General features: G+C 46.5%; 2 gene segments (V, D, J or C); both read left to right on the top strand.

Moving 5' to 3' along the window:
- The first annotated feature begins 1,909 nt into the window (after positions 1-1,909).
- LOC148758726 (immunoglobulin heavy variable 1-3-like) lies at positions 1,910-15,897 on the top strand. The segment is given in 4 exon segments: positions 1,910-1,955; positions 2,039-2,123; positions 6,852-7,078; positions 15,893-15,897. Coding segments are annotated over 4 exon segments (363 nt in total).
- Positions 15,898-15,934: 37 nt separating this feature from the next.
- LOC141570472 (immunoglobulin heavy variable 4-38-2-like) lies at positions 15,935-17,461 on the top strand. The segment is given in 3 exon segments: positions 15,935-15,980; positions 16,064-16,360; positions 17,406-17,461. Coding segments are annotated over 3 exon segments (399 nt in total).
- The last annotated feature ends 8,580 nt before the right edge of the window (positions 17,462-26,041 follow it).

The raw sequence follows: 26,041 nt of genomic DNA, 5'->3' as shown, positions 1-26,041 counted from the left end.
CCTGTAAGTGACAGAATACAAACAAACCCAAAGTCAAGTTTGATTAAAATGCTGGATTTCATGTTGAAGTAGCATTAGCTGATAAGAAATCCACGTGAATTCCAGAGTTCCATATCCCAGCTTCCTTGCCATGAAGAAGGAAAAGTGCACGAATCAGTAACGTACGAAATGACAACACAGAAGGACTGTGCTCTCCTCATGGAGTATCTGACAGTGGCCGCGCACAGATGATGGTCAGAGGTTTCACACGGGAGGTGTGATGCACAAACCTTGCTCCAGGAACTTGATTTTGTGCCCAGAGAGCCAGGACAGGCCACGAGAGTGATACACCCAAACCTGGAAACAGGAAGCCTAAGCTTGACTCCAGAAGCACCTGTATTACATCTGACGAGCAATCTGTCTAAAACTATACAGCAAAACATCTCTCAATGTGTCTCAAGTTAAACTCTGAGCATGAAATTAGAATTGTCATCATTTTATGAAGATCGTACAATAAAGAAGAATCACCAGAGTCTACAAATTAATAAAGAAATAAAGTGTTAACATATGTGAATGAGTGACTATGTCACCAGTTTAAGACATCAGAAAAGAAATTCTTCAGATAAATTGCAAATGATGAAATTATTTACAGGGAACTAATAATCATGAAAATTATGCTATGTTTGTCAAAGCAGGTCACACAGCCAGGCTGACTGTCAGTGCGGGGACACTGCCCATGTGTAGCTACAGAGACGAAAGGCAAATTAGGAGATCCTTAACACGAAATTCTGTGTGTGTGTGTGTGTGTGTGTGTGTGTTCTACTGACGACTAGATGTGGAGTGGGCTTTCAGCTCCGTGAGTCTGCACCTGCGGATACAGTCAGACGTGACCTTCAACCAGAGGAATCTAAAAGAGATGAGAGACCGACAAAGACCCCTGAGCTTGTGGACTCAGGACAGTATCACTGCATCTGGCATTCCTAGGAATGGACTCCCTGGAGGCTTCATAAGCCCCTTGCTTGGGGACAATCTACAGTGTCATTTGAGTTTAGTGAGGCCAATTCACTATGTCTAGAAATGAGGTCAAAGCAAGTGGAGTCCCTGAGGCAGCATTGTGAGGTCAGGGCACAGACATGTAACACTGGACTGGAGACGCTAGAGGTCATGCCCTGTGAGCTCTGACAGGACGCTCCCCTGCAGGGCACAGGCTGGGCTGCAGGGGGCGCTCACGACCCATCAGCAGGGGCTGCAGCCCCAGGAGCAGGTGGGGAGGGAGGGGCGGAGAGGCTTCATTGGAGGGCCTGGGGCTTCCTTCCTCTTTATGTGAAAGAAAAAAGTTTTAAAACAAGATTTGTGCAAGCACTGCTGAAATGTCTGTAAATATCTTATCCTATTGGGAGAATTTACCAAACACAATGGACAAAAAAATCAAATTTAAAATGGGGTTTCCATGACTTCAAGATGTCTTACAGCAACAATCTGACTGACAAGGATGGCTTTACTAACTTGAAATTTTCAAAATTTGAGGATACACACACTGACCCCAGGATTGAAACATTCAGATCAAAGCCCAGAACTGGCTCAGGTGGTCTCCGTGTCATTCAAAGGTGGATTCTCAGTGAGGATCGCATCCTGGGGGGGCTTGTTCCTCAGTGGGAGGAGCTCTGTGTGCACAGATTCAGGGACCTGGCAGGGGACACACATCCTCCAACAGGGATTAGGACTTGGACCCTCAGTCACCCACTGAACATGGTCCTGTGTCACGGAGCTTCTCTCAGGTGGGTCACGTCTTCAGCTATGAAACCCTCTGCTCATGAATATGCAAATGAGCCGAGGTGGGCGGGGTTAAATACGGACATGTCTGTGCCCAGAGAGCATCGCCCCACAGCCACACGCTCCCCTACAGACACCTGACAGCACAGCCCTCACCATGGACTGGAGCTGGACAGTCCTCTTCCTGGTGGCAGTGGCTACAGGTAAGGGGCTCCCCAATCCCTTGCTGATGAGGGGACCTGGGCCAGTCACAGTGGATCCACCCACTCCTGTGTCCTCCCCACAGGTGTCCACTCCGAGGTCCAGCTGGTGCAGCCTGGGGCTGAGGTGAGGAAGCCTGGGGCCTCAGTGAAGGTGTCCTGCAAGGCTTCCCCAGGAGCAGGTGTGGGGACAGAGATTTCCTCTGAAATTTCTCAGCTGCCCCAGGGACAAGTCTTGAACCATCTTTGTGACTCTAATTTCTCCTATTCTCAGCAGCCAACACACAAAGTGGAAACAATGTTTACAATGACATGTCACCAGTCACTGGGGCCTTTCCTTCACCGAATTCCTGTGTGTCCTGGTTGTCACAGAAAGACCATCCTGAGGGCTCTCATCTCCCCTGTGGTTGGGAAACATTTCCCACAAAGAGAGACCACAGCACTGTCCAGGCCCCTGTGTGCTGAGCTCAGTCTCTCTGCCCCCCACATGCCCACTGTGTCCCCACAGGGGCCCATACTTCACACAGGCACACTTGGCTGCACGGGGGAGAAGCCCCCCAGGACCTCTAGTTCCTTGAACTCTGTAGTACCCACAATATTTCAATGGCAAACTCGAGGTCTTGATTTACCCAAGTGGATATTGTAACACACACCAGTGTTTCTTTCTGCCGTCTACTGTCCTAATTCTCACTAAATCCATGTTACACCCTGTTTTCCATGGGGCTGGAGCTCTGCTCACACTCCCAGCTCTGCCCACAGTACCCGTCACAGAAGGGAGGTCCAGTAAATACGTGGGCATTCACGTGTCCACACATCATCTCCTAATTTATCTAACATGTGTCCATTTGTGGACACCCCAGGACAGGTTACACTCACTGTGTCTGAAGGGGGCCCTGCTGAGCCCACACGTCTTGGGAACACATGACTCATGGTGACACAGGCACTATTGCAGGACAGGCCTGTGTCAGGTGGCGACACAGCTTGCTGCTGACCACCAGGCACCACTAACAGGTCACAAGCTTTATGACACAGGACACCCCAGTGGACCAATTTAGAGAGAATCACAGTGGACACCTCATGGGTGGCTGTGTCGAGACACTGGTCAGGGAGCACAGTGGGTGTGTTGGTCACTACTCATGTCACAGTGACCAGTCCATGTGCAGAGTCAGATATTCGTGAGCTAAAGTTATGGGAAAGACATGAAGTAGGACTGACAGGGAACCCACAACTGAAAGATTGTTTAGGACATTAATTTAAAATATAGCAAATGCATATGAGCTGAGTGTACTTAAGGAGTTGTACAAACAATAGAGAATAATTGAGTATTACTCTCAGTACATACAGTTAAAATATTTTCTCACTATATTTTCACTCATGTTGTCTAAAAGTTTCAATCAGTTTGATTGTAGAATTAAAGAAATAGCTAAAAAAATGAATATGCAGAGGATGGCAAAAAATATATACACATTTTAAGAAAGGGGAAAAAACTGTATTAAAACTGTAACAATATATACCAGTAACAAAAGATAAATACAAGTCATGTGTATACGTTTTTGGCACCCTTGATATATCAAACCAAACAGCCATCTTCGGATTTTTGCAATTAGAACGAAGTGTAGGTGCTAAAAGGTGTTCTCATCATCTGTCTTCACATCCTATTCTGTTCTTTGAGCAAAACACTGACCTTAGATGTCAGCCTTTCATCCCAAACTCTTTGATGGAAGGAAAGGAATTGTGATAATATACCTGCCTCATGCAGCCTGTGTGGCTCAGCGTGACCACCAGGGGACAGGTCACTTCCACAGTCCTGCACCAGGACACCTGGTGGGATGAGCCCAAGTTGGTATCACAAGAAGAAGAGACACTTTCTTTCTGCAGAACGAGGCTAAAAATGTGGGAGTCGTTTTAAACCATTAAACTGAAGAGACTGAAAAACAGGATTTGTGCATTACTGAGAGTGTCTGCTGTGCTCTCAGTGTCACTAAATTCTTAATCTTTAACAAGGAACCCTCACACTGATTTGCATGGGGCCCTGACATGGCACAGATGGTCTGCTGGTGACTTCAGCTTTAGACCCACGTAAAGGTCTTTGCTGTAAGGCCTCGCCATACTCAGGAAGACATCCATTCAGAGGGGTTGACGCAGGTGGGTGTGATCAGAAGTGCTGAGATTTTCCATTTAGGGAACATGTGTGTTTGGATTTCTTTCTGGGTGTCCTGCTCGGAGAGACTAAGGAGCATTTGAGCTTCCCACAGAAGTGGCCCCTCGTTACTCTGAAGAACATTTCTGTGTCCACTCCTCATGGGGACGGCCCAGCATCCCTAATGCAAGGTGAACAGGATTAATTCACTGTATGGTGTAGACCATTCCACCTGTTAGATCTGGTTTTATAGAAGCTAGCCTTCTCTCGTCCACCCCATTGTGTCCTGGATAAATATGGGTTGATCCACTTTATCAAATAGAAATGAAACATGGGGGAGGGGAAGAGAACTCACACACTAGACCCACGAGTTTATAGGAGCCCCCGCCCAGCACACAGTGTCCAGCCTACAGCCCCCACCCACATGCCCACAATGATGCCTGAGCCCGAGCTGACAAGCAGAGGGGAGCTGAACCCCGAGTCTGGAGAGGAACTTGGGTGCTGGTACCTGGGGTGCTCAGGGGTCTGAATAGGAGATTCCTGGGGGTACGACTCTGTTTCCCAGGCCTGTCTCCATGGTTCATGGTAGAGGACAGAGGAAACATGGTTTTCCCGCATTAAATGGGGACAGAACAAGGCAAGGAGCAGCTGCTGGGAATGCAGACAGGCACCTCCTGCATCGTGTGTGTTCATGCATTTTATCACCTTATCTACTTACCATGTTTCCACATCTTTACAGACCTTCCTGCTGGGGAGAGACAGCCCCTCGTGGGTTCCCAGTCCTCAGAGCAGCACAGCCCAGGCTGGAGCAGGCCTTTCACACACACACTAACCCACCCAGAGCACCGCCTCGCTCTGGCCCGCACACCAGGACACACTTCCTCTGCCTTCATCATCCCAGGCCCAGGTGCCCGGCACAGGGAGACGCCCCTCATCTCTGAGCTACTGACATTACTCACCTGGTCCATCCAAAGCTGGTCACCTGCCTGCCCCTCCTTTCCCAGGGAAAGGCCAGTGAGACCAGGTCCTCAGCTGCCCCTCGCTCGCTGTCTCCTGCCTGCTGACCACCCTGGTCCTTCCATGTGGTCTCACACAGCCCCGAGCTTCCTGTTTCTATGACCTGTGAGTGTGATAAACTCTGTTTGCCCCTGGTCCCCTCCTGTGTGTCCTCTGGTGGCCGTGCCTGACTGACATCTCATGAAAGAATGCAGCCAATTGGCACTAAAGCAGGAAGGTCTGGTATTGAGAGGGGGTCTTAGAGACATCCTGTAACTGCCTGTCTTCACGATTGGCTGTCTCACTTGGGCTCTGCCATCTGGGAAACCTCAGTGTCACGTGGTTTCCTGTGTGTGTGTCTGTGCTGCTCTCTGTGGCCTCATTTGGAAAGAGTCAATACTTCCTGTCCTAAACGGTGGGCAAAGGTACGAGTCTCTCTCAAGTTTGGGGTGTTGTGGGGTCTGAGCAATTGCCCAGAGGCCTCTGGAGCTGAGCCCAGACTCTGGGAAACTCCCTGAGCAGAGAAGAGAGAGAACAGGCTCAGCCCTGTCCTGGGACGGGCTTCATTGACCTTTAACCTATGTCACAAACGGCCAGCGGTCAGCACACCCCAGGCCTGGGCATCAGAATAGACAGTGGGGAACGAGGAAGCTGCAGGTCATGAGCACATGTCCCTGAGTCATCAGTGACCCCACAGCCGACACCACCTGTCCCTGACGTCCACCAGAAAGGGATGGGGGGGCCCCTGTCCTCAGACCAGGATGTGGGCTTCCTGGGCACTACAGATGATTGACATGCAGACAAAGGTCTGTCTGCAGCCCTTCTCAGGATGCTCCTGAATCCAACCCTGACAAGTGTTCTGTTATTTTAGTTACTACTGAAGAGTTTCTGAAAGTGGGAAGAGACTGGTGATGTGGCTACAATAATCAAGACTGTGTGGCATCGGTGGAGTGAGAGACACACATCAATGGAGCAGAATACGTGGGACCTTGGATAAGCCAAGGGTTTCCTGACGTGACACAGACAATACAGCCCTTAGAAAAGCGATAAGAAATGGGACATTGGAAAGGACAGGTTTTTATTTCAGGATTATGTTTACACCAAAGTTGACTAAAATATTATTATATTTCAATTATGTCTATAAGTATTTTGTAACTTAGTATATTTAGTCTGTTCACTGTCAGGATGTGTCTGCACAGAATGCTAATCACGTTAATGATTATTACAAATCTCCATAAGTTTTAAAGACTGGTGATCTACTCACAGAAGTAGGGCTTTTCTTTGAACTTTTTCCTTGTATCTTATAGACCAAGTCCTCTTTCATCCCAGACTCAGAGGCTGTAGGAATTCAAGAGAGAGAACCTACTTGGCCCAGGAAGGACCAGGGAGCCTGACTCAGTCCCTCCCACTTATAGGAACAGGCTGCCCCACATGCAAATTTCTCCTCAGGCTCCAGGGTAAAACCCTCCTGGGGCTGTGAGCTCCCAGCTCTCTCCTCACACAGGCTGAGGTCTCTGGGGAAGGCAGAGCTGTGGTCTAGAAGAAGATGACACTGCTGGGTCTTCTCCTGTGCCTGGTGACAGCCCCCCAAGGTGAGGGTCTCAGGTGTCAGACATGGGTCTGTGTGATGGATGTGACTGCACGTGAGTGACAGACTGATTCTCCTTGTCCCCAGGTGTCCTGTCCCAGGTGCAGCTGCAGGAGTCGGGCCCAGGACTGGTGAAGCCCTCGCAGACCCTGTCCCTCACTTGCACTGTTTCGGGGGGCTCTGTCACCAGCAGTTACTATTGGAATTGGATCCGCCAGCGCCCTGGTAAAGGGTTGGAGTGGATGGGGTACTGGACAGGGAGCACAAGCTACAACCCAGCATTCCAGGGCCGAATCTCCATCACTGCTGACACATCAAGGAACCAGTTCTCCCTGCAGCTGAGCTCTGTGACCACCGAGGACACGGCCGTGTATTACTGTGCGAGGGACACAGTGAGGGGAAGTCAGTGTGAGCCCAGACACAAACCTCCCTGCAGGGGACAGGGGGCTGGGCTGCAGGGGAGGCTCAGGACACCAGGGGGCGCTCAGGGTCCATGAAGCTGTTCTCAGACCAACTGGGACACTTGTGACATTTGAGATCAGGAAGGAGCCTGAGGGCAGGTGTCACAGGGAAGGTGAGATAAAGGGAGGGAGTGTCCTATCACCATGTAGCCACCTTAATTTTATTAAAAATATGTACCACTAGAGACCTCACCACTGCATCTATTCGAAAGTGTATTAACTATTCAAAACAATAGATATTTACACGTGGCATTTATATACATACATATATATATATATTTTGCTTCATCTCTTAAATTGGGTCTGTATTGAGAGTAGGAGTCACAGCTGACACTGAAGCAAATTCTCAGCATGTAGGTTCCTGTCTTGGTAGGCTTAGGAATCTTCAGCTAAAATAATAATAATAATAATAATAATAATATAGCATAATAATGAATTCCACATGTTTATTTGTATAATATTAGGAAGAGTTAACTTTTGGCATAAAAAATTAATCTGAATTGGAATGTAAATCTCCAATGTTGTTTTCCCACAGACCCTGAGAACATAAACCACAGTTTGCCATGTACAATGTGCACTTTTTTGCCAAAATTTGTGAGGGAAAAACAAGGATGAGCATTATACACGGGAAGGACTAACTCCGTATCTGTATGAATGTCTTTGATTCTTTTGTTTATGCTGGTGAATTAATGGTGTAACACTAGAAATCCATAAAGCTATCCTTATGGAAAATAACACTCTGGAATAGGACAGTCAATGTTGTTGAACTTACGACGAACTTGCAACGACGAAGCGTTCCTGGCCTTCTGTGATGCATAAATATCATAGAGTTGTTGCCAGTACATAAAAGTTCTTGTACCTTGTATCTGTTCTGTGTTTTGCAATTATTTGTCATGAAAATTTATTGTACAATATGTTTAAAAAATGCTGAAATTCCTCTATAATACAAACTCAAGTACCTGAAGGTAAACAATTAAAGCTGTGAATTAAAAAATTAAACAGGAGGAGGAAAAATGGCGGCGTGAGGTGAGCCTCTGTAAAGCTCCCCAGGATTTACAATGAATCGAACAACAAAAACTCCACAAAGAACTCCCTGCACGGGAGACAGGCAAGACGAAGAGGCCAATGACCAAAGTCACCCTCAGGTGGGAGAATCGCTCGAGCGGGGGAGGAGGGAAGGGAGAAGTGTGCGGAGACGGAGCCGCGCGGGCGCAGGACGCAGACCCAGCTCAGTGCGCCGAGCTCGCTGCTTCCCGGAACCACCGCAGCTGCAGGAGAGGGAAGAACTCGGACTGCTAGGGCTCCGCCAGGGCTCCACAGGGCTGAGGGGGCAGCATATAACACAGCTGAACCCCACACTCACGGCAGAGACCTCAGAGAAAAGACTGAGGGAAGAAGGCTGAAAACGGAGGTTTAAGCCCGCACTGTCGAGCAGAGAACGGAGCCTTAGGCTCTGAGACTAGCCGCCCCCTCTCTACTCTCCCAGAGCTCGCCCTGCCCCCACCTGCCCGGTGCTAGCATCAGAACAGAGCAGTGTCAGATCAAAAGAACAGAATAATTGCTGTTCTGAAAACTGTGGACCGCAGACACAGATTCACAGGCCAACTAGTTCTGGCAAAGGGGAGGGAGCCGTGGAAGCAGGACCGGCTATGGTGGTGGTCGCCGCCATTGCTCTGGGCCACCTCTCACAACTCACCCCGCCCCTGACCCAACCTATCTGGACGGATCCCTGCAGGAGTAAACAGAACTGCTGAAACATACGGGCTCTGAATCTGGAGCTGGAAGAGCTTTGGAACATCAAAAGCTCTCCACATACCCACCGGGACACTACGCCCTGTGACCTAGACGAACTATTAACAGAGGAGAAGCCCGTCTCCCAGGGAATCCCCCCATTGTGTGAGAAGCTGGAATAGTGCAGAGGAAACATAGCACTACCGTGTGGGAAAAGAAAAATAAGCTGCAGTTGGAGAAAAAGTAAAACGTTCTACCAACAAGTACTGGAAAACAAAAGAACGACCACTTCATATCTACCTGTTGCAGAAGCCACTCCTGTAGATGTCTAGGCAGAGAAATAATAAATCAGTAATTGCCATGAATAACCAAGGCAACAAGATAGCTCAGAAAGAAAGTGAAAAATCTCCAGAAAAGGCACTTAAAGATACAGAAATATGTGACTTAAATTACAGAGAATTCAGATTGCAGTTCTGAAAAAACTCAACGAGATGCAAGAAAACACAGATAGGCAGTTAAATGAACTCAGAAATACAATCAAAGAACAGCATGAGCATTTTACGAAAGAGATTGAAATTTTAAAAAAGAACCAAATAGAATTTCTGGAGATTAAGAACTCAATAGAAGAAATTAAGAACGAAATAACCAGCTTAGGTAGTAGAGTTGGCCAGATGGAGGAAAGAATCAGTGACATTGAAGATAGACACCTGGAAATGAAATGGATGGAAGAAGAAAGAGACTTGAGAATTCAAAGAAATGAAAGAACTCTGCAAGAACTTTCTGACTCCATCAGAAAGAGCAATATAAGAATAATGGGCATACCAGAAGGAGAAGAAAGAGAGAACAGAGAATATATTCAAACAAATTGTCGATGAGAACTTCCCAAATTTGTGGACAGAACTGGACCCTCGAATCCAAGAAGCAAATAGAACACCTGGTTACCTCAATCCCAACAGACCTTCTCCAAGGCACATTGTATTGAAACTGTCTAAAATCAATGACAAAGAAAGAATCCTCAAGGCAGCCAGGGAAAAGAAGACGGTATTACAAAGGTAAGCCCATTAGATTATCATCAGATTTTTCAGCAGAAACTCTACAAGCCAGGAGGGAGTGGAACCAAATATTCAAACTATTGAAAGAGAGAAATTACGAGCCAAGAATAATATATCCAGCAAAGATATCCTTTAGATATGAAGGAGGAATAAAGACCTTTCCAGACATACAGAAGCTGAGGGAATTTTCTAATACATGACCTGCACTACAAGAAATACTAAAGGAGGCTATTCAACCACCATCAACAGGGACAATTTGTGGCAACCACAACTCAAAAAGGGGGAGAGTAAAGACCTGAACCGGAATATGGGAATGGAGAAAGTAAGCGTGCTGAAGAAAATGGAATACTCTAAATATCAAACTTTCTTTTACATAAACTTAAGGGTAACCACTGAAAAAAAATCCAGAACTGAAATATATACTGAAATAAAAGAAGAAACAGAGGGAAACATCATAGAATACCACCACACAGAAATAATAGACAACAACAAAAAGGCAAAGAAACAATGGAGACACAGCCTTACCAGAAAACTAAAGATAGAATGACAGGAAATCCTCCCATATCAATAATCACCCTAAATCTAAATGGACTGCACTTACCAATAAAAAGGCACAGAGTGATAGATTGGATCAAAAAACTAAACCCAACCATATGCTGTCTCCAAGAGACACATCTCAGCTACAAGGATAAGCATAGACTCAAAGTGAAAGGGTGGAAATTGACACTCCAAGCAAATGGTACCCAGAGAAAATCAGGTGTAGCCATAATGATATCAGATGAAACAGACTTCAAGGTGAAAAAGATAATAAGAGACAAAGATGGACATTTCATAATGGTGAAGGGGACTGTACAACAAGAAGACATAACAGTCATCAATATTTATGCCCCCAATCAGGGAGCACCGAAATATACCAAGCAACTACTAACAGAACTAAAGGAAGAAATTGACCAAAACACAATTATACTAGGGGACTTAAATACATCATTAACAGCTATGGATAGAGCATCCAAACAGAAAATAAATAACGAAATAGCCCTAAATGACACATTAGATGAAATGGACATAATTGACATTTATAGAGCACTTCATCCGAAAACATCAGACTATACATTCTTTTCTAGTGTACACGGAACATTCTCAAGGATAGACCATATATTGGGACATAAAATCAGCTTCAGCAAATTTAAGAAGATTGAAATCATACCAAGCATAGTCTCTGATAACAAGGTTTTGAAATTAGATATCAACTGCAAAAAGAAAGCGGGAAAAAACACAAATACATGGAGATTAAACAACATACTTTTAAAGAACGACTGGGTCAGAGAAGAAGTTAGAGAAGAGATCAAAAGATACATAGAAACAAATGACAATGAAAATACATCCTACCAATATTTTTGGGATGCAGCGAAAGCAGTTTTAAGAGGGAAATTTTTCTCATTACAGGCCTATCTCAAGAAACAAGAATACTCCCAAATAAATAACCTCATGTTACACCTTAAAGAACTAGAAAAAGAAGAACAAGTAAAACCCAAAGTCAGCAGAAGAAAGGAAATAACAAAAATTAGAGCAGAACTAAATGAAATAGAGACAAAAAGACAATAGAAAAAATTAATGTGACAAAGAGCTGGTTCTTTGAACAGATTAACAAAATTGACAAGCCCTTGGCTAAACTTACTCAGATAAAAAGAGAGAAGACACTGATTAACAAAATCAGAAATGTAAAAGGGGAAGTTATCACGGACACCACAGAAATACAAAGGATCATCCAAGAATACTATGAAGGACTATATGCCACCAAATTCAACAACCTAGAAGAAATGGACAAGTTCTTAGAAACATATAGCTTCCTAGGCTGAACCATGAAGAACTGAAAATCTAAACAGACCGATCACCAGTAACGAAACTGAATCAGTCATCCAAAACCTTCCCAAAAGTGAAAGTCCGGGACCAGATGGCTTCACTAGTGAATTCTACCAAACCTTCAAAGAGGATCTAATACCAATTCTGCACAAACTCTTCCAAAAAATTGAAGAAGAGACAGTACTCCCTAACTCGTCTTATGAGGCCAACATTACCCTGATACCAAAACCTGGCAAGGACAGCACAAAAAAAGAAAACTACAGACCAATATCTCTGATGAATACAGATGCAAAAATCCTAAATAAAATCCTAGCAAATTGAATACAACAATGCATTAAAAAGATTATTCATCACGACCAAGTGGGGTTCATCCCCGGGGCACAAGGATGGTTCAACATACGCAAATCCATCAATGTGATACATCACATAAACAAAATAAAGGAGAAAAATCATGTGATTATATCAATTGATGCAGAAAAAGCATTTGACAAGATACAACATCCATTTATGATTAAAACACTTAATAAAATAGGTATAGAAGGAAAATACCTTAACATAATAAAGGCCATATATGACAAGCCCTCTGCTAATCTCATAATTAACGGTCAAAAACTGAAGCCCTTTGCTCTACGTTCAGGAACACGGCAGTGCTGTCCCCTATCACCTCTGCTTTTCAACATAGTGTTGGAAGTCCTTGCCAGAGCAATCAGGCAAGAGAAAGAAAAAATAGGCATCCAAATTGGGAATGAAGAAGTTAAATTATCACTCTTTGCAGATGACATGATGGTATATATAGAAAACCCTAAAGACGCCACAAAAAAGCTATTAGAAACAATCAACGAATACAGTAAAGTTGCTGGCTACAAAATCAACGTACAAAAGTCCATTGCCTTCCTGTATACTAACAATGAAATCTCAGAAAAAGAAATCCAAAAAACAATTCCTTTTGCAATTGCAACAAAAAGAATAAAATACCTAGGAATAAACTTAACCAAATATGTGAAAGACCTATATGCTGAAAATTATAAGACATTTTTGAAATAAATTGAAGAAGACACCAAGAAATGGAAAGACATTCCTAGGTCATGGATTGGAAGAATCAACATAGTTAAAATGGTCTTATTACCCAAAGCAATATACAGATTCAATGCAATCCCCATCAAAATCCCAATGGCATATTTTAAAGAAATAGAACAAAAAATCATCAGATTTGTTTGGAACCACCAAAGACCCCGAATAGCCAAAGCAATCTTAAGAAAAAAGAACAATAATGGAGGTACCACACTTCCTGACTTTGGCTTGTACTACAGGGCTACAATAATCAAAACAGCATGGTATTGGCAGAAAAACAGACACATAGACCAATGGAATAGAATTGAGAACCCAGAAATAAAACCACATAAATATGGACTGATAATTTTTGACAAAGAAGCTAAAAACATGCAATGGAGGAAAGACAGCCTCTTCAATAAATGGTGCTGGGAGAATTGGATAACCACGTGCAAAAGAATGAAACTGGACTGCTATTTGTCACCATGTACCAAAATTAATTCAAAATGGATCAAAGACTTAAGCATAAGACCTGACACAATAAACTGCATAGAAGAAAACATAGGTACTAAACTTATTGATCTTGGGTTCAAAGAGCATTTTATGACTTTGACTCCAAAGGCAAGGGAAGTAAAAGCTAAAATAAACGAATGGGACTATATGAAACTTAAAAGCTTCTGCACAGCAAAAGAAACCATCGACAAAATAAAGAGGCCACCAACTGAATGGGAGAAGATTTTTGAAAACAGTGCCTCCGATAAGGGTCTAATATCCAAAATATACAAGGAACTCATGCAACTCAACAACAAAAAAACAAACAACCCAATTGAAAAATGGGCAGAGGACCTGAAAAGACATTTCTCCAAAGAGGACATACAAATAGCAAATAGACATATGAAAAAATGCTCACCATCACTAATCATCAGAGAAATGCAAATGAAAACCACAATGAGATATCACCTCACCCCAGTCAGAATGGCGATCATCAACAAAACAAATAGTAACAAACGTTGGAGAGGCTGTGGAGAAAAAGGAACCCTCATCCACTGTTGGTGGGAATGCAGACTGGTGCAGCCGTTATGGAAGGCGGTGTGGAGGTTCCTCAAAAAGTTACGAATAGGGCCGGCCCGGTGGCTCAGGCAGTTAGAGCTCCATGCTCCTAACTCTGAAGGCTGCTGGTTTGATTCCCACATGGGCCAGTGGGCTCTCAACCACAAGGTTGCCAGTTCAATTCCTCGAGTCCTACAAGGGATGGTGGGCAGCGCCCCCTGCAACTAAAATTGAACACAGCACCTTGAGCTGAGCTGCCACTGAGCTCCCGGATGGCTCAGTTGGTTGGAGCGTGTCCTCTTAACCACAAGGTTGCCGGTTTGACTCCTGCAAAGGATGGTGGGCTGTGCCCCCTGCAACTAGCAATGGCAACTGGATCTGGAGCTGAGCTGCACCCTCCACAACTAAGACTGAAAGGACAACAACTTGAAGCTGAACGGCATCCTCCACAACTAAGATTGAAAGGACAACAACTTGACTTGGAAAAAAGAAGTCCTGGAAGTACACACTGTTCCCCAATAAAGTCCTGTTCCCCTTCCACCCCCCAAAAACATACGAATAGAATTACCATATGACCCAGCTATCCCTCTCCTGGGTATCTACCAAAAAAATCTGAAAACATTTATACAGAAAGACATGTGTGCTCCAATGTTCATTGCAGCTTTGTTTACGGTGGCCAAGACATGGAAACAAACAAAATATCTTTCAATATATGAATCGATAAAGAAGTTGTGATATATATATGCAATGGAATACTATTCGGCGGTAAGAAAAGATGATATAGGAACATTTGTGACAACATGGATGGATCTTGAGATTATAATACTGAGCGAAATAAGTCAGACAGAAAAAGCAGAGAACCATGTGATTTCACTGGTATGTGGTATATAAACCAAAAACAATAAAAGAACAAGACAAACAAATGAGAAACAGAAACTCATAGACGCAGACAATAGTTTAGTGGTTACCAGAGGGTAAGGGGGGTGGGGGGTGGGGGGTGGGAGATGAGGGTCAGGGGGATCAAATATATGGTGATGGAAGGAGAACTGACTCTGGGTGATGAACACACAATGGGATTTATAGATGATGTAATACAGAATTGTACACCTGAAATCTATGTAATTTTACTAACAGTTGTCACCCCAATAAATAAAAAATTTGAAAAGAAAAAGAAAAAAAAAGAATTGTATTGCAAGAAAAGTAATATATGATGCACATTATAAACTATAATAAGATAAATATCTTATGAAGCAGTGTATAGAATATGGAAAGAATATTTACTGCTTAACGAGAAGTGAGACAAACCACAGTATAAATGTAATACAGAATTGTACACCTGAAATCTATGTAACTTTACTAACAATTGTCACCCCAATAAACTTTAATTTAAAAAATAAAATTAAATTAAATTAATATAAGATAGAAAGTGGCAGGAAAAAAAATGTCCAACATCTGTAATGAGGAGCCTCCAACCTGACTGTGCAGGGAGGCAGTTACTTAGGCAAAAATGAAGTCATATGAGCTTAAAACAATAGGGTGGGAAGGACTGTTTGTGTTTTTGGTATATTTACAAGAAAACTGACTTCAAAATTTTAATTTAGTTGAATTTTTATCTATGAACATTTGGGAACTGTGAATATCTTTAATGTGTTGGTTGTAATAATGTGTCTGCACATAATGCTAATCATTTTAATAATTATTACAAATACCCATAAGTATTGAACCTGGGTGATATACTCCACTGCTCCAGGATTTCTTCTATGCACAGAAAAGTAGGGCTTGTCTTTGACTTTTTTCAGTGTATCTTATAGACATGGGCTCTTTCATCCCAGACTCTGAGGCTGTAGGAATTCAAGAGAGAGACCCTACTGGGTCCTGTAAGGACCAGGAGAGCCTGACTCAGTCCCTCCCCACTTATAGGAACAGGCTGCCCCACATGCAAATTTCTCCTCAGGCTCCAGGGTAAAACCCTCCTGGGGCTGTGAGCTCCCAGCTCTCTCCTCACACAGGCTGAGGTCTCTGGGGAAGGCAGAGCTGTGGTCTAGAAGAAGATGACACTGCTGGGTCTTCTCCTGTGCCTGGTGACAGCCCCCCAAGGTGAGGGTCTCAAGTGTCAGACACGGGTATGTGGGATGGATGTGACTGCACGTGAGTGACAGACTGATTCTCCTTGTCCCCAGGTGTCCTGTCCCAGGTGCAGCTGCAGGAGTCGGGCCCAGGACTGGTGAAGCCCTCGCAGACCCTGTCCCTCACCTGCACTGTCTCTGGTTACTCCATCACCAGTGGTTACTGCTGGTACTGGATCCGGCAGCCCCCGGGGAAGGGACTGGAGTGGATTGGGCGCATATGTGATAGTGGGAGCACATACTACAGCCCGTCCCTCAAGAGCCGCACCTCCATCTCCAGAGACACGTCCAAGAACCAGTTCTCCCTGCAGCTGAGCTCTGTGACCACCGAGGACACGGCCGTGTATTACTGTGCGAGGGACACAGTGAGGGGAAGTCAGCGTGAGCCCAGACACAAACCTCCTTGCAGGGGACAGAGGGGAGGGCTGCAGGGGGTGCTCAGGACACCAGGGGGCGCTCAGGACACCAGGGGGTGCTCAGGACACCAGCGGGCGCTCAGGGCCCATGAGAGGCTGTGCTCCGAACATCTGGGACACTTGTGACGTTTGAGCTCAGGAAGGAGCCTGGGGGCAGGTGAAACAGGCAGGTAGGGGACAGGGGGAGGTAGTCCTGTCACCACGTGGAGTCTCCTTACTTTATTAACAACATCTAGCCCCTGGAGTCCCTGCCCTGCATCTATTCTAAACAATGGCAGGTGTATTAATACTTTGAACACAGTAGACATTTACATATTTCACACACAAATATATACGTCTATGTGTTGTTTGCTTCATCTCTGAAATTGGGTCTGTAGTGTGAACAGGAATCGCATACAACTGACACTGTGCAGGAGACTCTCAGTATGTAGGGCCCTCTCTTGGTTGTCTTCTAAATCCCAAGGCAAAATAACAATAATAATAGTAGTAAGAAGAAGTATAAATTCTAAGTGTTTAATCGTTTACTATTAAGAAGGGTTAACACATGGCAAAAAGAAAATTAGTCTGAATTGGAATTTCGGACGCCTACATTGTTTTCTGACAAAACCTGAAAATATACACATTCCTCCTCACGCAGCAGTTTTCAGGAATGCTGGTTCCCAGGCCAAGTCCCCAACCTGATGCAGAGCCTGGTGTCCTCAGGTGGAAAGACAGTGAGGAGAGGAGAGCCTGGGGTGTCCATGGGTGAAGCAGCTGGTGCCTCACTTGATTTTCTCCATTTTATGTGGCCATCGAGGACCAGGTCCATGGACCCCTAAGAGACACTTAATAATGACTCTGTTTATAGAAGTTTATTACTGTCACACACACACACACACACACACACACACACACACACACACGAGCAGCCTCACCTGAGTCAGCTGACAACAGTGCTGCCTCCTCCTCCTCCAACTTCTCAGGTGCCTCCCCTCCTGCAGACATGGGTTCTCCAAGGGACGCCCACTGCAGGTGCCGGGAGTGGGCAACAGTGTGATTGGACCTCGTATCTGACAATCTGTGGGACAAGATTGGCCCATCTCATGGGTCACCTGCACAGGTCCTAGGGGATGTGAGGAAAAGCAGATATAGGGCGTATGTTCCTCCCAAGTCTATGCATGTGTCACATTTCCTGGGGTTCTTTTTACAAGAGAGTCACACACCCAGGTCTATATTCCCAGTGGTGGATGGCCCATGAACCAAGCACAGAGAAAAAAGACACTCTTGGGTTCATTATTGCTAAAATTGTGCACTATGTGTGTGTGTGTAATTTATTGATTAGCAGAGGTAGAGTGGGCTGTGAGACAATGTGGGATCCTCAAATGTCACCTTCATCCAGAAGATCCTAAATGAGATAAATGGTCCCCAAAGCCCAGAGAGCTACTGGACGCAGGGGAATGTGAATTGTGTCAATGTATCTGGAAGCCTCAGGGAAGGCGGTCCCTTGTGGTTTCATAATCTGCTGTGTCATTGGGGTTCAGTGAAACCAATTCATTAGTTCAGTATATGATGTCAAAAGCTTATGGTGTCCCTGAGGGAGAATTGTGAGGTCAGGCACAGACATGTAACACTGGACTACAGATATTAGAGGTCATACCCTGTGAGCTCTCACAGGACCCTCCCGTGCAGGACACAGACTGGGCTACAGGGGGCGCTCAGGTCCCACCAGCAGGGGCTGCAGCCCCAGGAGCAGGTGGGGAGGGAGAGGGGAAGGGGTTTCCTCTGAGGGCCTGGGGCTTCCTTCCTCTTTATAAAAACCTCTAAAACAAATTGGGCAAAGACACTGAAGTTTCTGTAAATATCTTATTCTATTGGGAGAATTTACCAAACAATAGGAAATAAAATCACATTTAAAAGGCTTTTCTAGGACTTCAACGTGTCTTAATAACTACAAAATGGATCACTAGGATGGTTTTACTATTACAATTTGAAATTTTCTAAATTTGTGAAAGCACTGTGACACCCGGATTGAGACACTGAGATGACACTGAGAACAGGCTCAGGTTGTCTCGTGTCATTCAAAGGTGGATTCTCAGTGAGGACCATGTCCTGGGGGGGCTTGTTCCTCAGTGGGAGGAGCTCTGTCTGCACAGATTCAGGGGCCTGGCAGGGGACACATATCTCCCAAAAGGGATTAGGACTTGGCCCCTCAGACGCCCACTGAACACGGTCCTGTGTCATCGAGCTTCTCTCACGTGGACCAAATCTTCAGCTGTGAAACCCTCTGCTCATGGATATGCAAATGAGATGAGTTGGGCGGGGTTAAATACGGACATGTCTGTGCCCTGAGAGCATCGCCCCACAGCCACACGCTCCCCCACAGACGTCCTGACAGCACAGCCCTCACCATGGACTGGAGATGGACAGTCCTCTTCCTGGTGGCAGTGGCTACAGGTAAGGGGCTCCCCAGTCCCTGGCTGATGAGGGGACCTGGGCCAGTCACGGGGGATCCACCCACTCCTGTCTCCTCCCCACAGGTTTCCACTCCGAGGTCCAGCTGGTGCAGCCTGGGGCTGAGGTGAGGAAGCCTGGGGCCTCAGTGAAGGTGTCCTGCAAGGCTTCCGGATACACCTTCACCAGCTCTTATATGCACTGGGTGCGAAAGGCCCCAGGACAAGGGCTTGAGTGGATGGGAGAAATAGACCCTGAAGACAGTAGCACAAGCTACGCACAGAAGTTCCAGGGGCAGAGTCACCATCACCGCAGACACGTCCACCAGCACAGCATACATGGAGCTGAGCAGTCTGAGACCTGAGGACATGGCCGTGTATTACTGTGCGAGGGACACAGTGAGATGACCCACATCCTGAGAGTGTCAGGAACCCTGAGGGAGAGGGCAGCTGTGCGGGGCTGAGGAGATGACAGGGACGGTGAGTCTCCTGACTTCCTCACACAGAGTCAGGAACCTGAGACGAGGAGTGAGGCTCTCAGGGGCACCTCAGTCATTCAGGGAAAGGTTTCCAGGGTCCAAACATCCTGCAAGGAAGAACCAGGGAAAGCGTTTCCTGAAAGGACTGTCATGTGTCATTGTCCTTGCAGAGGACACGTCTGGAGCCTCCGTGTTCTCTGAATGAGGGAGATTAGTTCAGGATCACCTGGGATCACTTGGTCAGAGGTTGATTCTGGGATTGGCCTGTAGTGTGTCCCTAGGAAGTTCTCTCAGTTTTCCTTATTTCTGAAAAGCAGAACTGTGCTTGTGGAAAAGTGAGTATAGGAGTGAGTGGAGAATTTCTACTTCCCACCTGTGTCAAGCACCACACACATGATATCTGGGAGGACAATCATGACACGTGGTGACAACGTCATGGGTGACAGGTGTGCCAGGTCAAGTACAGTCTATGTCAGCTCACCGTCCCCTCACCCTCTCCTGCAGGGGTGAGTTCCTGAAGAGGCTCCTCACCTCAGACCCCAACCTGCGGGTGTCCCTGTCCCTGGGGGTTCTGGGGGTCCTCACACAACAGGGAGCTGTGTGGGGTGATCCTGGATGATGTGAGACTCACGACCAGCCTGTTACTTTCCCAGGACAACTGAATCTAATTACCGCACACTCGGGGCTCAGATCTACTCACATTGGTTCCCTCATAGTCTGGGGCTCAGAGCATGTAGGCAGTTTCACTGGACGATATCAAGGTTTTGGCAGGACCACACATGCCCCACAGCATCTGAGGGAGGGCTGTGGTCTGAAAATGTGTGTTCCCCTCATATTTGTGTTTAAATCATAACCCCAGGGAGGGTTGTGTGACCTGGTGGGATCTTGGGAGGGGCTAGGTCATCACAGTGCAGCCCACAGGAAGGGGATCAGAGCCTCTCTGATGAGACCAGAGAGCTTGCTTGACCCTTCCCACCTGTGAGGACACAGCAGGAAACCACAAGATATGAACAGGCACAGGGGACTCACCAGTGGTGACCATGTGGGGCCTGGGTGTTGGATTGCCACCTGCAGAACTGAGGAAAATGAATGTTTGTTGTCTATAATGTAGCCAGGATACAGAATTTTTTATAGCTGCCCAGATGGAATAGAATGGTAAAGACTGTTTATTTTTATTTTCCAGCTTCTAGAGGTGCATTCCTTGCATCCCAGGTCCTCTTCCTCCAACGTCACACCAGGAGGAGGTCACCTTCCATCAGAGGTCACATTACTTTCTTCTCCTGGATCTAATCTCCCTCTGCCTCCCTCTGCTATGAACACTGTGGATGCATCAGGAGTCACTCAGAAAACACAGGAAAACCTTTTCTTCCCCTGATGCCTAAATGAACCAAGAATGACTGAGTCCCTTTTCCCATAAAACACTCTCAGGGTCCAGGCCTGACTCAGACCATCTCAGAGCTCCCTCCGCCCTCCGCATATTCACATCCAGCACAGATGCCTCTTTTACTTACCAAAATTCCAACATCCCCCCAAATGATAACTCATTAAAACATTAATCCAGTCTGAAATGTATCTGAGTATCATAATTTCAAATGTCCCAAATCTCATCACAAACTCAGCTGTGGGTGACAATTTGGGTGGATACATTCTGGAATAAAATCCTCTCGGTCTGTACATCTTTGACACTAGAAGACAAGTTATCTCCTAAAAACAACTGCAGGGCAGGCATGGGATAAGAGTTACGGACATATGCATTTGAAAAACATAAAATGGAAGGGTCAGGTAGTCAAAGATTGCTAGGAGGAAACACCCCGTGAACAGGAGGGTACACAGCACTAGGGCTCCAAGCGTCCCACACTGATGCTGGATAAAGGGGAGGGGACACAGTCTGTCTGCAGGGGCTTTGGGACCAAAGGCGCACGCGCACCACCAGGGGGCGCTCGGGACGCACTGAATTCACGTCCCGGGAGGAGTTGGCTGAGGGCTGCTCTCCTGTCAGGGTTTGGTCTCCGGGCTCCTTAAACCTCCTCCTGACATTCACGCAGCAGAAACTGTTTTCTAAACGTTCTGGAAACACTGATGTGTCCTCCCTTTTTTTTGCTATTTGAGCAATATTTGCTGTAATCCCCGTGCTGCTGTACACATTCCAGGCACTATTTTTCAAATTATAGCTGATATCAATATTATTTTATATTAGTTTCAGGTGAGCAGCATAGTGGTTACACATTATATAATTTATGGAGGTTAGACATTTATATACTTTATGGAGGGAACCCCTAATAACCGACTACCCATCTGACACTACACAGTCTTCACAATCCTGCTGACTGTATCCCCTACTGTACTTTCCTATTTAGAATACGCTGTCGTCATGGTGATGTGCACAGTTCCCAGGGACCAGGCTCTGCGATGACTTCCTCTCCTATAATCATGTAACAGCCATGAGTGTGGGACAGCAGTGACTTCTATGTCATAGATGAATAATCAACCTTAAATAACAGCATTCCTCCTGATGTTGGGTGTTCCTAATTGACTTCACAATTATTCTATTATATTAATTGCTGAAGCTCGATCATGACAGTCTAGGCAGAGAGACTCTGTGGAAATGGCCCTTGTGGTTCCTGAAAACCCACAGCCTCTCCATCAGCTCCATGACTCTCTCTCTAACTTCTCAGGGTCTCCAAGTCCCAGGGATAGAAAAGCATCCTGTCAACACGTCCGTCTTCTTGGTCTCCTTCAAGGTCAGGAAACCAGAGGTACCCAGGGGTGAGGGCACCACCACCACGTGTACACCGAGTGCACTCTCACAGGATGTGCAGCCCGGGGCCCCTTTCCCAGGGGCACATGTGTCCCCAGACCCCATGGTCATCTCCCAGGAAGAGGAGCACATCCACCCCTCACTGCTGGCCAGCTGCCCGTATAGCTCAGCATGTGCAGCTCAGGAGGCAAACACTGAGGTCTGGGACTGATGGTGATGGGAGGTGAGGGCAGGTGTCCTCCTCCTCAGTGTCCTGGTGGAGACCCAGGGGGCTGTTTCCACAGGGCAGTGACGTGGTGTGGGGATGCTGCAGGCTGGTGAGGACACACCATGATGTTGTCAGAACTGACATGACTTTGAAATACAATTAGGGATCTAATTTATAATATAGACAGATTGGGGATTCTGGTGGATTGTCAGTCAGTAGGTGTCAGAGGAGAATTAAGGGGTTATTTTATTTTTCTGCTTCGAGGAACATGCATGTGGAAATTTCACTACATACAATGTGGCTGACAATATACATTTACATCTTCCCACTGCTATGTTCACTCACCAGTAGATTTAGTATCGTTCACTCAATTGTATATTGTGATGCCACTTGTCCATATGTCATCAAAACTGAGAAGTTCCAAATATACCCTTGTGGGTTCACTAAAAGTTAAACATGTTCGTTCCCCACTGTGAAATCACAGCCCCACACTATTGACAGGGTCCCTTGTCCCTGCCATGGTGGCACTTTCCATACCTGCTAGTCTCCTGCACGAGAAGCCCCCTGAGCTGGGCATCACCACAAGTCCCTCAGGTGGGAAACTGGGAATGACCCAGTGAGAGGACAATGGGTGGGGCTGTTCCTACTTGTGCTCCTGCTTCCAGGTCCAATAAAATGCCTAGAGATTCAGGTAAGACCTGCATCCTCCTGATCTGTGCCATTTACTACGGACAAATATGCATCATTAAAGCTACTACAAGTAAACAAATGGACAATTGGTGAGGAAAGACTTACAGACAGACAATAACATGAAAATGTCACACTTGTGAAATTACATCTCCATGAACCCAGATTCTCCACATTCTTAGGTAAATATTACAATGCAGAAAATCACACATATTCTCATTACAGGAAAGAGGTTCTGGAACCTCACCTGGCATGTCCATCCCTGCCCTAGAGTGGGTTGAGGGAGTAGTGTTGTCCATGGGGAGGGTACAGGGGCTCCCTCTCAGCTGATATGTGCTCTTGGACACGTCACACGGCTCCTCTGGGCTGTCGTGTATAGCTTTACCTCTGCAACATGAAGGTGGATTGATACCTCGGTCACTTGTTCTGGGTGCTCACATACAAATGAAATGAGGTAATGGGTGCTGAGCACTCACTCCAGCACCGTCACATGTAATAAATCATGTTTTCCTGACCTCTCACGTGACCACCAACTAACCAGGACACTCACGCCTGCACTGAGGCCCTGCCCTTGTGTAGGTGTCCAACCCCGAGCTCCCTATATGGAAGGAGGACATGCAAATAGGGGCCCCTCTGCTGATGAAAACCAGCCCAGCCCTGACCCTGCAGCTGTGGGACAGGAGCCCCAGCCCCGGGATCCCCAGGTGTCTTCATTCCGTGATCAGGACTGAGCACAGACGACACACCATGGAGTTTGGGCTCAGCTGGGTTTTCCTTGTTGCTGTTTTAGGAGGTAATTTATGGAGAACAGGAGAGTCTGAGTATGTGAGAGAATATGAGTGAGAGAAACAGTGGATGTGTGACAGTTTCTGACCAGGACGTCTCTGTGTTTGCAGGTGTCCAGTGTGAGGTGCAGCTGGTGGAGTCTGGGGGAGGCTTGGTGCAGCCTGGGGGGTCTCTGCGACTCTCCTGTGCAGTCTCTGGATTTACCTTCAGTAACTATGGCATGAACTGGGTCCGCCAGGCTCCAGGGAAGGGGCTGGAGTGGGTCTCATACATTAGTGGTGATGGAAGTAGCACATACTACGCCAACTCCGTGAAGGGCCGATTCACCATCTCCAGAGACAATGCCAAGAACACGCTGTATCTGCAAATGACCAGCCTGAGAGCCGACAATACGGCCGTGTATTACTGTGCGAGGGACACAGTGAGGGGAAGTCAATGTGAGCCCAGACACAAACCTCCCTGCAGGGGACAGGGGGCTGGGCTGCAGGGGGCACTCAGGACAGCAGGGGGCGCTCAGGACACCAGGAGGTTTTCAGAACCAGCACGGCTCCTCAGGACCACCAACGGGCACTCTGCATCACCAGAGACACTGTACCACCAGGGGCACCCAGGACCCACTGGGTACAGGGAGCAATCCCAGGAACAGGTGCCGATGGTGTTTAAGGGCTCGTTTCCTGTCAGGGTCTGGGATTTCCTCTGCATATAGCAGTTTCCTCCTGGGAACCTCTCTTGCTTCATGATTCTGTGTTTACCTCTTCAGTGTCCGAATCATAGAGGTTTGTTGTAATAGGAGGAAAACATTCTCACATGTACACACAATATGGCCGCTTACACCCACTTACTTATTGGGTGAATGCCAGTGAGTCAGCACATCTTCTGCCCTAAGTCACCTACACCCAGAAAGAGGCTCTGCTGGTCTGAACAGTGAAGCACAGCACCACACAGCTCCTGGTCCAAGCCGGCAGCAGGGCAACGTGTGTGCTGGGCTTCAGGTAACAGAGACCATAAACCCCAAGCCAGAGAAGAAAGACTCCCAAGGGTGGAGCTCGTTGACTCGGCACCATGCTCGTGGCACCAATGGTAGTTGAAACCACGCAGATGAAAAGGGATCCCACCACAAGTGATTACGTCACACACACGCACACTCACACACACGCACTGTCAAAGGTTTGTCACCTCCATCATTGAGGTGTCTGTTGAGAGCAGGGCCGGTCTTCCAGCAGGTCAGAAACACTTCGGTAGATCCAGCAAAGGAGACTGGCTCAGGGTTTTTATTGTGATTCAGTTGTGAGGGACAGGGCGGGTCCTGCTCACAGGAGGGGCTTGTGTGGTTTCAAACTCCCACCTGCAACAAACAAGGGAGAGCCCGTGCTTTCTCCTCAGATTTCACACATGTGCACAGAGGGAGAAGAGGGAGGAATGAACCTTAATGTGTTAGTGTCGAACATCACAAAATGGAGTCTGAGTACTTACTCCACTTAACAAATATACCAAATGAGCGAAGAGGGGATAATGACCATTATGAGTGGAAAACAGTTCTATTTCACAGAAAACGGGAATGATTACATGTAAGTAATAGCAGCAGCAGCAGCAGCAGCAACAACAACGACAACAGAGATAGAAGTCTTCGTCCACAGTCTGAAGTGGAAACTCTCCACGATCCAAGGTCATCAACTTGTTCTTAAAACTCTGGTCAGCTTCTGCTTCCAGACATGACAAGCTTCCGCAGGATCTATGCAGGTCCTGTTGGAGGCGCTCTATTACAGTAACCTTCCCATTGGGTCAAATTATGAATTGAGCCTTTAGTTGCTTCTATGGGCCAAATGTTTGTGTCCCACTAAAATTCACTCATTGAACCCTAATGCCCAATGTGATGGTGGTAGCAGGTGGGGCCACTGGAAGTGCGTAGGTCATGGGATGGAGCCCTCTTGAATGGGGTTAGTGACCTGACAACAGAGGACTGGGAAGGCCCCTTGCCCCATCCACTCTCTGAGATTACAGTGAAAACAGAACCGTCCAGGATGTGGCTCTCACCAGACATCAAATCTCCCAGCACTCTCACCTTGGACTTCACAGATTCCAGACCTGTGAGAAATGCATTCCTGTTGTTCATAAACCACCCAGTGTGTGCTAGTTTCACACACCACCTGGAACGGATCCAGACTGTGGTGCGATACGACAGCCACGATTGACTTCTGGGAGTTTAACTGCTGCATCTGTTGTTAAAAGTACGTCGTGAGTTTCCTCCCAGTCATGTTCAAGGAGTTTT

This window comes from Rhinolophus sinicus, chromosome 3 (genome assembly GCF_057876585.1).
Source record: "Rhinolophus sinicus isolate RSI-liver-muscle chromosome 3, RSI-T2T, whole genome shotgun sequence".
Taxonomy (NCBI): Eukaryota; Metazoa; Chordata; class Mammalia; order Chiroptera; family Rhinolophidae; genus Rhinolophus; species Rhinolophus sinicus.
The sequence above is the reverse complement of the archived record's forward strand: the minus strand, read 5'-3'. Positions and strand labels throughout refer to the sequence as shown.